The sequence below is a fragment of the Austrofundulus limnaeus genome, unplaced genomic scaffold (genome assembly GCF_001266775.1).
Source record: "Austrofundulus limnaeus strain Quisiro unplaced genomic scaffold, Austrofundulus_limnaeus-1.0 Scaffold0, whole genome shotgun sequence".
Classification (NCBI taxonomy): Eukaryota; Metazoa; Chordata; class Actinopteri; order Cyprinodontiformes; family Rivulidae; genus Austrofundulus; species Austrofundulus limnaeus.
In genome coordinates, this window is record NW_013952402.1 from 6,392,231 (window position 1) to 6,406,624 (window position 14,394).

Genomic DNA, 14,394 nt, shown 5'->3' on the forward strand with positions numbered 1-14,394 from the left:
TCTATTAATAAAGTATTTATTTTGACGTTGTTACATTTAGATTTCTCCCTCTAGCAGCACTATTTAAATTACAGATATTCAAGGGCAGTAACCATAGACTGTAGTTCTCTTTTAATGCAAGATGTCATCATGTAAACAAAGACGGACACTGAAGAGAGAATTGGACCAAAATGTATCACAACATGGGCATGTTGTCAGTGTGCCTCTAACTCATGTGAGTTWCAAGGACAAGAAACAAGTCGTGTGTCATTTGAGATAAAATTGAACTGGTCAGAATGGACTGAAACAGTACAAAAAAAAACTAAAACAATGTACAGCATCGTGTGACGTTTACAGTTTTTTTTTAAATGGAGTGAAGTCCRCGAACATCAGCGGTGTTGTAAAATGTTCAGTACCAGTTTACAAAGATCACGTGTTCAAACAGATCCAAACAAACAGTTTAGAGATGAAACAAACCCATGACAGCAACATACAAGGACATAAAACTAACTTTTTTTTTTCAGGATCGTGTTTAGTGCAATGGAAGTTGTGATTTGATATTCYAACAACTCCTTTCACCTCTTTAACACCAAAACAAAAAGTAGATTGTAAGTATGGCATATTTCTTCAACCAAAAACAYGTGGACAGAGCAACTTCTTCACTTGTTTTTTGTGAACTTTTTTAAAAATATTTTTTGGGAAAAGTGCTCATTAGGTTAGCTAACTGGAACTTATAACGTTGTATTTAGCCATCCAAATTTGACTTTTATTTTTGTTTCCACAGATATTATAGAGCAATGTTGCTTCATTACTATACTTTTTAACAGTTGTTAACACTGATGTGGTGCAAATATTWCAAGGACTGTATTACCATGCACTAACTAGCCACTGCGATCACAATTTAAAGTGTTGCACAAAGTACAGATTTCGGAGTGCTCAGTGTTTTGAACTGGGTCCTGACTCGACTTCACTTTGTTGTGAAATGAGGTTAAACGAGTCGGTTCGATGCTACACTTGAGAACAGTGATGGTCAGTTCTTCTGATGCGCCTCATTGTCACAATAAAAAAAGGCAATAAAACTTTGGAGCAGCACAATCTTTAAAGGGGACATATCATGCAAAACATCACTTTTTGTAGCCCTTAAATACATTTTGTTGTGCACTTGGGGGTCTCAAGGAGTGCAGAAAATTGGAATTTAGTCTCTTCCAGTATRTTATGTTTGGGTCATTTATTTTTCTATAGTCATGTTACGTTTTTTGAACAATAACATCATAGTATTTGCTGCAGAACTACTAAAAAAAGGTCACCGACGCCATTTACAGCTAATCACTTTTGTACATCCGCAAGTATGTAGGTTCTTCAATCTTGTCAACAAAATATATGTACCGCTAGATAACCGGCTATCAAAAAATAGGCAAACGGGGAGAAGTGGGCCTGGGTGTGAAGTGCCTCATTTACATTTAAAGAGACAGCGTCAAAACGAGTTGCTCTCAGTTGCACTTCAGAACAGGGGTGAAAGAGGGGATTGTGGAGCTAAAATAACAAGGAACTCAGACCAAAGCATTGCAGTTCCACTTTATATCAACTAAATAGGATTTAAAAGCATGATATGTCCTCTTTAATGGAAAGAACAGTCCTTAGACACGTCTTTAACTGGACTTACATATTGTTTACTGCTGAAGCGTAATTGTTTTGACATGATTTTCATTTTCTACAGTTTATTTCTATAATAGGACGCTACACATATTAGTGCAGGGAACAATTCCAGTCTTATATTTTTGTCTTGTTGACCATTTGTGACAATGATTATTTTTCAGTTTTGATTTAATTAAAGCTGAATCTCAAGTCTTTAAATGTTGAGCAGTAACCTGTGAAAATCATAAAAAAAAAGAGTTTGATTGACCAAACTCTCGAAGAGCACTGTCTTGGAAAAACGACCAAGTCGTGCATGTGAAAAAAACAGCCGAGTGTTCGATCAGTTGGGTCGTACAAAGAGGGTCATCAAGTCATTCTGGCRATATTTCGTGACACACTCAAAACAAGAATTAGGTTCCCATAACTGTCTCTATTATTCAAACATACTAGAAGAAAAATATGAACCTCTTAAAAGAGTTTCTCATATTTTGAATAGTCTGCATACTGCAGTACTTGAATACATACTCATACAGTATCGTTTATAGCAAATAACTGAATTATTTCATTTATTTAGCACAAAGCATGCTGAATAGAAAAAACGTCACCTTTTTTTTTAAAAYGGTCTAAAGTGACTGTCTTTTTTTTCTTTTCTTAATCTTCACTCGCAGCTCATTTCTYAAAGACTGCGATCTATCAACAAAGGCATGACAAAAGAAAAACAAAAAAACAAAAAAACAAGAAGCTTAGGCATCTAAATCAATAAAGAGAAAAGTGATTGCCTAAAACTGTTGAGAACCAACTTGAAGGAGTAYTTGTACAAACATACTCCCTTTCCTAAAATAGCACAGACGCCTCTGGACGAGGCACGTAAGAGAATAAATATGAGGGTGTCATGTGTGGGGAAAAAAACAAAACAAAGTGTTGTTTTTGCTGTTAAAACAGGGCCGTTTCTGCTCTGGCTTTTATTTACAATTCTACCTATGGTGTGACATAAGTGTGATTTTTTTTCCCCCACAAAAACAAAATAAAATAAAAAAAAAAAAAACAAGGAAACAGGAAGTGAGAAGGTTTGAGGTGTGCTGTGGAGCACAAGGAGGCACCATACCCAGCTGGGGTAAACACACAACCCCACATTGGTTGGTATTGGTCTTTAGTCATGGATGCACTGAGAGGAGCAAAATAATAAATGAACCAAAGCCTTTTGGGTAAAAACTTTAAACAGACAGATTTAATACACCGTCCAAAATTGTGACACAAACAAGCTGAGTGAACAGTTCAGTACTGATAGCTTTTTTTTTTTTTGCATTGGAATAAAACAGAAAAAGAAAAAAAAGAAATCACCTCTGCTCCAGATCAACGCTACTGTATTAACACAGTGAAAGTCTGGCTGGATGTGGCTACAAAACCAACAGAAAAAATAAAACCCATTGCTGCTTATCTGCTTATCTCAAAAGAAAACTGACCCCGGCCTGCTTTATCGCCAGGTTTGCTTCAACTCAGCCCTTCAAAGTGAGACGACGCAACTCTTAAACAAAACAAAACAAAACAAAACAAAACAAAAAAAAAGAAAAAAAGAAAAAAGAACACCCATTTTATTTTTCCTCCTTACAAATAAAACTTGGCTTTATCGCCAGGTTTGCTTCAACTCAGCCCTTCAAAGTGAGACGACGCAACTCTTAAACAAAACAAAACAAAACAAAACAATACAAAAAAAAAGAAAAAAAGAAAAAAGAACACCCATTTTATTTTTCCTCCTTACAAATAAAACTTGGCTTCCAAAGCAGTAAACTGAGTCTGTTTGCTGGCTTTTTTACTTCATCGTGTTTGCGCTGCTTTCACACAATATAGCCTTCAGTGTCACCTTTGGGAACAATGGTCTTTATCTGGCAAAAGTTACACAGTCTTGCTTCGACCCCCCCCCCCAAAAAAAAAAAAAAAAAAAAAAAAAACAAAAAAAAAAAAAAAACAACTAAATGTTACAGTGAAAAAATGACGAGGATAAGTTCTGGGTGGCCCCAAACACCTTTGTGGCCTTACAGATTCAGGGGATGGGTGACGATGTGGGGAAAATGTCATGGCGTGGTTGCGTCTTAAATAAATACTTCCTTCTTGGTTAGACATGAGCGGCTACTGGCGTCGTAGCTTAAACAATTAACGCTTTCCTGACAGTCGTATGTCAGCTGAATGCCAGCAATCTACTGTATCTTACCAAAACTCCAGCACACAGCTACAAAATGTCAGACAACACATTTATTTCTTTTCAGTAAGGTTTCTTTTTTATCATCACAAAGGCATATACTATTTTCTCTGTATATTAATTGGTTTATATATATATATTTATTTATATTGATATATTATTCATATAGAAACAAAAATATAAGCGTACATTTTTGCTAAATAAGACTGAAGAATATCAGCAAAGGGCAATGTAAACCACAGTCCATCTAAAACAGGTGAAAAGGTACGGTAGCTCACCCTTTCCTCAACTCACCCACAATAACAGATTTGCATAGGCAAAAATGGGATTAGCCCTTAGACAGTGGATTCCTGAATTCTTTATAGAGATGCAAAATATAGTTCAGCTCAACACAAATTTAAAAACAAACATACATAAAAACAAAAATAGTCATAACAATAATGTTGACTAGGCCAAGCTCTCTTTTACCTCTCGGGTCACGTACATTTTCTGTGCACTTTTTTTTTTGTTTTGTTTTACAGTGTTAGGCTTCAAGTAGATCTAAAAAAAATTAATAAAAAAAAACAAAACAACTTGTACATTGAAAACTAAATGTGAAATAAATTAACCAAACATGAGAGGTAGTGAAAAGCCTACAAAGACATTTGTCTATTTTCTTAAATACAAAGAAAAAAACCAACAAACAAATAAAATATCTCAATAAGGCCAAAGCTTTGCAGACCTCCAATCCCATCAGGACACTTCGGCTCTCGACCTTTTGTATGCATGTGTGTGTGTGTGTGTGTGTGTGTGTGTGGGTTAATAAAACCACTGCCGCATTTCAAATACTCATTCACTTGGAACCCATGGAAATCTTCCGAGACAAAAGTCTAAACTCAGCGACGACACTAAAAAAAATCATTTCACATCATCGTCATTGCTTGTAAAATCCACATTTGTAATGCAGGTATTAAAAAATAAACAACCGCGCCGCTCTTCCTCGCTGCGTAAAAGTCTGAATAAATCAAGAGGATAGGACGAAAGCAGGAAACCTGAGTTTCTGCTGTGTGCGTCCTTCCTGTAAACCCCCCCCCCCCCCCCAGTTTGAAACTCGGGAGACGAGTGCCGGCCTTAAACCTGCTGGCGTTCATCTCCCCACTGTTACAAGTATTATATAAGGTATACACTTCTCACAATTTATAAATGTAAACTTACTTTGATTGCACCATGATTTTCATTATCTGGTTCTTGGTAAAACATTCTTGTGTTAGTTACTACTATATAGACCACAAGGGTATAACTATACTGTGCAGAGGAGGGATTTGCCAGTGAGGGAGCTTCATGAGTGACAGTGAAAAAGTCCCGGAGAAGCCAAACGCAGGATCTAAAATGCTTTTTTTTTTTTCCTTTCTSTGAACACATCCTTTCCAAGGAGTAAATGTGAAAACTGACCTTCACTTTCAATCCTCCGCCTCTGATTACCAGGGCGCATGCAAAAGCACAGCTCTCCATTCAAGCAGCCAAGCAGTACCAGTAAATACCTGGTAGATATTAATGTAGTCTGCCTCTAAATGCTGTATTGCCAAAGGTTAAATGATATTTCCTTAATAATTAGCATGGCAAAACTGTGGAGAAATTATTGGGTTCAACCTCTTGACATGATGAATCACAACAGGCTTGTTTCATTCCTCCAGAAACACGTGCAGGTGCTAACAGTTAGCCATAAACTGTGGAAATTACAACATTTTGTTAATCCTGAAATGGTTTTCGGTTCATTTACATGACTTAACAATCCAGAAGTAATCTATAACAAAAAGACTAAACCAATTACACATCAACAACCTGTTGTCTGTTTTTTTTAAAAACATAATTTAAAACCAGACCAAGCTTGGCACATAAACTTCAGGTAGTTAAAAAAGGCGGGAACATAGATGTCTACATTTCTCAGTGAAGAGCAGCACTGTTTCATTGACACTTTTAACACTGCACTAACTAACAACCTGGCCATCAAATGGCATAATAAATGTACACAAGGGCTCAGTTGATTAAAAAAAAAAACAGCATATATACTGCACTCATGCACTTTCCACTGCAGATTCGTAGGCCAGGAACAAAGTTCATGTTCAAATATTCACATCATAAAAAAAACAGCATTCTTTTATGTGCTAAAAATTATTAATGGGACATTTGGCAAAAACCTCTCAACTCGTCTTTTTATTTTCTGTTGAGTGTATTACTGCAATTTCTCACATACACGTTCACTACGACTGCATGCTGTTAAAGTTTGGGTTAGAAAAATAAACCGTGTGTGTGTGAGGGCTGGCAGTTGAAGGGAAGATTGGCATGGCTAGCACAAGCATGCTATTCGCTTGTCTACAGCATGCTTAAACCCATTTGGCTTTGTTGAAAAGGCTTATGTAGCGCATGACTATGTAAATGTCTTTGCTAGCCTGGAATGGTGGCATTATTACACCAGCCCTCTTCGTCAGCACTGGAAATAAAAAATAAGAAAATTTAAAAAAAAAAAGAAAGAAAGAAAGAAAGAAAGAAAGTCTTGAACAGGCAGTAGCTAACTGAGTGACTACCACCCACCAAAATGGCTGAGTATCTGCAGCCTGGTGACAAGTCAAATCAAATAACTCCCCATAGCATCTTTGAAATCATGTTTGGCACRCAGTTCACAAATCTGCTCCTGACTGTTACGTCACTTTCGATGTCTACAACTAAAAAAGACTTTAATAACCCGTTCGATTACAWCTGTTCCCAGGACGTTTGCTACTGTTCCCCAAGTGGAACCATCTTTCCATAATGCTCAATTCTTTGAGACAATATGGTATCCTTTTTTTTTTCTTCCTCAAGTTGTGGTATTGCCCAAACTGTACACCTGTGCTCGTCAGGTTGGGGTGATCCGAGGTTAAGGTGGGGGTGAGGGTAGGGGGAAGCAGATGGGAGGTAGGAGTTGTTGAACAAAACTGCGGTTGCTTCACAGAAAAATCTCCAGCAGCTCTTGTGCTGCCTTCTTCTCAGACATAAAGGCATCGCAATTTTCTCCGTGAAGAGATTTTTGTTGTTGTTGTTGTTTTTAAAGTTCACGAGTAACAAGACAGATGTAGCTGCCCAACCACAATTCTAGCTCCTACTTCTCCCGGTTAGAGGATCCTAACGGAGGAAAGCGCTCGAACGAATGAATGGACGGATAGATGAACATTTGGATAGACGGATGGTCGGTGCTGTGCCGCTACAGCAGCAGCTTTAAAAATGGCTTCAATAAAAAAAATGACTGCAGTAAGCTTCAAATCGGCAGAGGAGTACTTGTTCCCTTCACTGAACATGGTGGTCAGACAGAGATCCAGCTCCCCTGCTTTAATACCTCTCAAAATTCAAAAACTGTTGCAGTCCGCGGCTTATGTCGTCAAGCTACAGTAGAGAGAGAGAGCTGCATGCAGAGCTAATGCTTCTACTGGTGAAAAAAGGCAAAGATTCCCCCAATCCCCACCAACCACAGGGTGTCATGGCTGAACAGTGAATAAATATAAAAGGCAAAACAAAGTTAAGGAATGGAACACAACTTGGAAAAGAAAAACAACAGATAAGCGTGAGAGTGTGTTATAGACAGATTTGTAAAGTGAGAGTGAAGAGCATGAGGTTTAAATAGTACAGTACAGGAACAGTGGGTTTGTCCTTTCTTACTCTCATCCTGTCCTCACCGCCTGAGGAGTCCTGCTTCACAATTAACCAACGCCGGGCCGTCAGCTTGGCCGTTTCAACAGTGACGCGAGTCGGTCGACCAACTGAAACCAACGGCACAAAATTGCTTTCGAAACAATCACTGGCCAGCATTAATGGTCTCAAACTGACCAATAAGCAGCCAGTAAAGGCCGACCTGTCTCCAGTGGACAACTGGATATAAATTGCTTAAAAAATATAAATAAAAGAACAAAACAACCAGCTATTTTGAAAGTTATTCAGTCTTGTCAACCAAAACAGAGCAAGAGAGATTTTCTTTTTCTTTCCCAAACCTGACTTCTGGCACCATATTTGAACTTTAAGTAGTAGTCTTGTTGGCAATGACGAACGGTGGAGAGGTTTAGGTGTCGAGGCAGGTGCGCCTCCTGTTGGCCAGGAGGTCTCTGTAAACGGTGGAGTTGAGGAATCGAGGAAAGGAGTCTCGGTGCATTAGTGTGTAGATCTGGAGCTGGGCGTCCTCGTACATCCGGTTGCTGGGCTCCGCTAGACTCTGATTTATTCCTTCTCTTACCCGTGAGTCCAGGCTCACCTGGAGTCGGGACAGATTAGGAAGTTAGAGAGTTAGGACACAAGAAGATGAGACACACAGATCGTTTATTATTTTGTCTCTTACGTAACAGACTAAATGTTTTATATCCAGTTGTTTTGTTGCAACTCCACCTCTGTTGTGTTTTTTATCAGATGTTTTGTTTCACAAGTTCATTTATTAGATAAAATATAAGCCTATGATTCTGTGTCAACTCACCTCTTTGGGTGATAATATAGAGACATAATCTTCATATATAATCCTGGCCTTCTCCTCCACCACCGAGGGGTTCGCCTCTTTTTTCAGCTCTTCACAGGCCAACCAGAAAAGCAGGTTGTCCTCACTATACTCCGAGCGCAGGAACTCCCTGAAGATCTCCCGGCCTTCCAACGAGCGCAGCATCAACTCAAAGCTTCGTGCCCACGACAGGACTTCCTCTAAACTGGGGCGTCTGCAGTTCATAAAACAAAACAAAACAAAAAAAAACATTGGGTTTGAAATCAACAAAACAACAAAAACAGAAGTAAGCAACGGTAGTGAGAATTTGGCTGCACTCACTGTTCTTCAGCAGCTTCAATACTGTCCATTTTGGTGCAGGTTTGGTGTTCACTTCTCTCAATCCTGTCTTCATTCCTGAATTTGACACAGGAAATGATCATGCACACCAAAATAAAAGCCTGGATGTGTTTTAGGAGGTCAAAGAGACATATTCAAGTTACGATTTGACCAACCTGTAAACGGGGGCGGTTGTAAATATGAACAAATCATTTTCTTCTGAATTTTATCTATATACATACTGATTTTAGGCCAGCACAACAGACACACAACAGACTAAAAGGATTTGTCATTCCAAGAGTAAAGATTTAAGATTAAAACTCGAAGGCTGACATTAGCTGCAACAAAATGTGAACGAGTGTTTTTTAGGTTGTGAAATAATCCATCCACAACCAAAACAATCCGGCCTTCATCTTCATACCAACTGAAAACATCAATGCAGCCGCTGATGGCATTGTACCATGTAGGAATCCATCTGTTGTGGTAACGCCTGCGTCACACATGCCTGAGCTCCAAACCTTCACGTTTTAATTGCTATTTGTCTTACTGAATCTTATGTTGAACCTATTCTTTCTGTACATCATGGGTGTAACATTAACACACTGGATTTCATCCCTTCGGGTATTTCAAACGCTGCCATATCTGTTCATTCGAGTTTTATTTCAGAACAGTCTTTTTTAGCACCGTTTCTTTAGATTCTTATTGAAATACTTTTATGTATCAAACAGAAAAAAGTTTCTAAAAATGAATATATATCTCAAAACACAAAATCACGTGTAAAAATTATTTTGTTAATACATGTCAGAGGTGTTTGAGGGCCGCTATCCTGCACGTTTAAGAGCTTTCTCTGCTCCAACACACCTGATCTGAACCAATGAGTGATGATTAGGCTTCTGCAGGACTTGCTAATTCATTATATCATATTCAATATATGTTTAATTAATTAGAAAAGAACACCATTAATTGAATAATCTAGTTTGGAATCGTATCAAGCCTGATACCAGCGTTTTTGCAAGTACTTGTACTCTTTCAAAATGCCCCGATACCCAGAACGATACTAATTCTTTGCATGGACGTTCACATTTTTTTTAAAAATGTGACCTCCATTGGACTCCAGTGTGAATGCCTTATGCCATCGATGAGAGCCGCATGAACAGAAGATGACATGATGTCACAGCATTCTGTTTGCAGAAGTTAACAGGTCTCTATTCGTGGATGCTAAATGTTAGCATGTCTATACTAAAGTTACTGGATCAACAGCACGTTTCTTCATTTCACAAGGTAGTGCTACACCAGAGCAGCTGACCAGAGGCAGGTTCAAATAGAAACAGTGAACAAAACCAGCATGTGTCAGCTAATTATTTAGACAGCTTTGAATTCACAACAACTTCAGAATCGACATGCTAACATTTAACATCTCCATCATCCAGGACATGGAAAATTWAAAAAAAAAATACAGCAACTGGACATCTGTTTTTTTAGCAAAAGATGTGCAGAGTTCCAAGTTTTAAACTGAAGGAATCAAGATTAATGTCATTACTATTACTTGGATCTCTCCGTATAACCCCACCTCACTGATGTTAAAGTTGAATAAAGTGCGACACGACCCTTCAGACTGCAGTTGCTTTGAAAAACTTCAGATACGTATCTGATTTTGTAACACAGCATTCCTACAGTTTAAAGCAAGTTTAATTGAAGACTTTTTAAGACTTTTTAATGCCAACTGAAATTTAATTTAAGACCAATTTCATAATAAAACACAAATGACAAAAAAATAAAAATAAAACTGTAGCAGAAACTCACAAATTAAAGTATTTTTGGTTGAAGTATTCAAATAATGCTAACAGACCAATTGTTTTTATCCATATCCAACTGCTTTTTCGTCAAATATATCAAAAACATTCTTAGCAGTCAGTTTAACAACCCAAAATTTGRAGTTTTATCAGTACTCGGTATTGACAAGTATCCAAACTGTAGTACTCAAACTCTATTTGAGAAAAACTGGTATTGGGACACYCCTAAATCCAACCATTGAATCAGGTGTGTTTGAGCAGGGAAACAAACTCTTAGATGCCCTCAATGACCAAGATGAAAAAAAAGATAAATAAAAAGAAACTTGGAGAATTCTAGCCATAGTATTTTTATTTTGAAAGGATTTTAAAGTTGAAACTATGGTCATGGGTGAGGTCAACTTTACTGTAGATGTATACCCCCCACATTGATCCACTGAACCAAGAAATATTGAGGAATATCAAGACCCCTCAGCTAGCAAGATTAGCAACAGCACATGTCTCTGCACCCAAAGTCTCTGAGGATTTTTTTAGCTGCAGGACTTGGAATGATTAAACTCGAATCTACTGCAAGTCTAAACCATGTGAACAGTCTTTTAAGTAAAAACATGAAACAGGCAGCCGTTCTAAATTATAAGGCAGCTGCTCAGATTAGCCCTTGCTGCTTCTAAACTTCCCAACAAATTTGAATTGTTGAGTGTTTTTGGTTAAAAATACCCATCCCAAGTTACAACGTGTTTTCTTTCCCTGTTTCAGCTGTTGATCATACCCAGATAAAAACAAAGTTTCAGTTCAACCCCTCCGAACAACATGGTAGTCTCCATGTCTATCGTAGCTCAGTCACACTTGCTGAATCCCCAATGCAGCACACACTCAGCAGTCTATTTTTGTCCCACCATGGAGGATCTTTCCTTCCTCTTGCTGTCTCTTGTCAAAGTCCCTATTGTGCAGCAGTAATGGGCTAAGCCAACCACAGCCCCCCTGGCGTCCTCACAATACAGTTAAATATACAGGCTGCTCTTCACAGCTGTTTTGCATGTGATGTGTGGATGAAAATAGAAGGCACCCCAACCAGATAAGGGTCCTTGTGTAAAGAGTGGGAGAGGATGCTTTGTGTGGCCTGTTGATATTTTCAGAAAAAAAGTCAGCCCCTAATTTCCAACGCTTGGCATTAGACGAGATCTCTGACTCAWAAACTTGTATCCAGCACTGGAATGAGCACGGTGGTCGAAAAATATAAAGTGAACAAACAACCCTTAGTAAGGCTGTATCTGTCAAATATGCAGAGCAAACCATCCAACCTAGTAGGGCACCATAGTAAATAAACACACATTACTGAGGACAGCTATCCAGGGTAGGTTTGGAGATCCAGCGCCAGCGTTGGACTGATAAAAACATGCAGCAGAGTCACAGTCCACAAGCTGCCGCCACTTCAGATGAAGTGCTGTGAAAGAAGCTGTACATTCACCATTCACAGCTGAAAACAATGTTTCATTCACTCCTCCCTCCTGGTAAGAGAGGAGAGCCACAGTCAGGCAGCTGCAGGAGCTTCATAGCCATGGACAGCTTTAGTGCTTTGCTCAGGGGCGATATATGCACATCCAACAGAGACTTTCAGTTGATTTTCATTCAATCTTTAATGTATGCCAGCATGATGAACAAATTTCCAAGCGTTATACTTTAGGGCTGCATGATATTAGGAAAACCTGCGATGTGCGATAACAGTCCTTAATATTGCGATGAGGACATTACTTGCAATAAATGATCAAATACGTATGTATGTAGTGCTGATATCTTTCAGCTCTGGGTTCAAAACCCAAAAAACAACATAAAAATCAACTAACCATTTCCATTCTAGCCTGAATTTTTTTTTAAATGACCAAATACATGAAGGGCTCCATTTGATTGGTGAAATACTGTATGTCAAGTTTTCCTCTGAATGACAAAACGCATAAATGCAAACTTTTGAGTCAACGATTTACTGCAGTTTATGCAGTTGTTGCGATATGCATATTGCACAGGCTATTATCGCGATGRCAATACATTATTGATACATTGTTTAAAACTTTATAGTGTGACAGGACCTTTAGTCCACCTTCATAATGTGTTAGTTTGTAGCACAAAATTTGTATGTACTGACTTGAAGTAATTGCCTTTCATGACCTTATCAGTTCTAAACCTTATAGAATCAATTACATGTAAAATATAATGTCTTCTTTTTCATTTACACTGGAAYGTCTTTAATAGAAAAGACAAAAAACAAACTAAATAAAAAGACGAAGGAAGGACTTTTTTTTACATGACTGTCATTATTTGTAGACTCATCCAAGAAAAATAATATTGTTTGACCATTATTCTAGACCCACTTATCCATTATTTACAACAAATATTTGCAGTTTCAGTATTAGTCACTCAGAAGCTGCAGAAAACAATAAGGTAGAAATTTTTGTCCAAGTGCAGTGACTTCCTGGAAATTTTGCTTGCTTCTCTAAATAGCACACTTGTATTTTTACATGGTTTGAGTGCAGCTTGAACAGATAAAAACGCAGAAGCAAGTTACAAAAATGAGTAACAGGAAGCTTAAAACATTATCTTCAATTGTTCAACACACTAATATAAGTTCTAAAAAGGGTGTCAAACTGTTTCCTCAACAGGCGGTAAAGAAACGTTAAACGTTAATAAAAAGACATTCAAATATGGCACCATCCTATACTCCTTGTATTTGTGTTTCCTGTGATACAAGCAATAAAGCCAAAGAAACTATGATAAATACTGACAGGACTTTATATAATATGCAAGTCGAGTCTTAGATAATTAGCTTTCAAAATAGAAAAAAGTTATCCTCCACAGTGAAATAAAAATTACTGGTATTTGGTCTGGTAGAGTTCGTTCTGTTTCAGAACAAAGTCTGTATTTATTCAGCTGTTTTTTTTAGAACTCAACATTAGCAAGATTAGGACAAACTCTTATTGTTTTCTAAGTTAAGTAAGTTTCCAGCAAAAAGACTATTTTTGTCAGTTCTGAATACTGAGACTTAGATAAGTAGGCCTACTCCTGTTAGCAAAGACAACCAGCCAGTGTAATCTGCAGCATGTGCTACCTGCTTCTCATCAAWATAATGTCTAGAGTGCTGCACACTGACAGTGATTATTTTTACTCCCACGCGTTACTTTGCTTTGATGGTAAAGTGTATTCTTCCGTCATTGGTCCTTTTCAAAGGCTGTAGTCGCTGCATTACAATTATTTTCTTCAAATAGATGGTAATGGAACCCCGCATAAAAAAACCCTTTGTGCTGCAGAACCAATAAAGACTACATTGTAGTTACTATTTCTGCAAAACAGCTAAACAATACAAGCATTCATTTGTTAAACATAACCAACAACTTTACTGCAGGATAAGGGTAACAGAAGAACATGGAAATGCACACTAAATGATGAGCGCTGAACTCCAGCCAAGTTTCAGTCACTAGTCAGGCAGTTTATGCTGTTTGTGTCAAGTTAATATATGCATAAATCAACCTGCAATTATTAATTTTTATTTCTGAGCCAATGAAAACTCAGAGCTCACATCCTTTCACCATAAAGAAAAAACGCAACAAGTGGGAGTTGTGAAGCAACATCATCCTTTGCTTTGCTTTCTCTCAATCTACTAAAGAAAATCAGTCGCACCGCTTCAAGCACTGAACTACACTGTTTTTTTTAGCATCCAAGTCAGATCTGATCACATGGTTTGAGTAGGCGCTATGATTGGTTAAGGCACTGCAGTCAGTAACTTTATTTTGAGCTGGGCTACAGCTGATTCTGTATAATTTATTAAGAAAAGAATACTTCAGAGGCTGGATGGGATCAGTTTGAAGACAGATTATGACCCAGGGGCACCACTTGATAACTGACTGATTAGGGTGGTATCACACTTGGCTGTGACTGTTGGAGACTATTTGGTGACTCAAAATAGTGAGAAAATATTTTTAAAAAAGTTGCATGGA

General features: G+C 37.9%; 1 protein-coding gene and 1 long non-coding RNA gene across 2 annotated transcripts in view; one reads left to right on the forward strand and one right to left on the reverse strand.

Moving 5' to 3' along the window:
- Positions 1 to 1,523: 1,523 nt before the first annotated feature.
- Positions 1,524 to 3,563, forward strand: LOC106536816 (uncharacterized). Its single transcript, XR_001312581.1, has 2 exons — positions 1,524 to 3,098; positions 3,249 to 3,563. It is a non-coding gene; the product is annotated as an uncharacterized LOC106536816 (long non-coding RNA).
- Positions 3,564 to 4,894: 1,331 nt separating this feature from the next.
- Positions 4,895 to 14,394, reverse strand: part of rgs17 (regulator of G protein signaling 17) — a 24,922-nt gene continuing 15,422 nt past the window's right edge. Inside the window, exons 4-6 of the mRNA XM_014034071.1 lie at positions 8,622 to 8,696; positions 8,283 to 8,514; positions 4,895 to 8,066 (exon numbers count right to left, since the gene is read on the reverse strand). Coding sequence (XP_013889525.1) covers positions 7,878 to 8,066; positions 8,283 to 8,514; positions 8,622 to 8,696 — 496 coding nt within the window. The 3' untranslated portion in view covers positions 4,895 to 7,877. The remainder of the gene's footprint in view (positions 8,067 to 8,282; positions 8,515 to 8,621; positions 8,697 to 14,394) is intronic.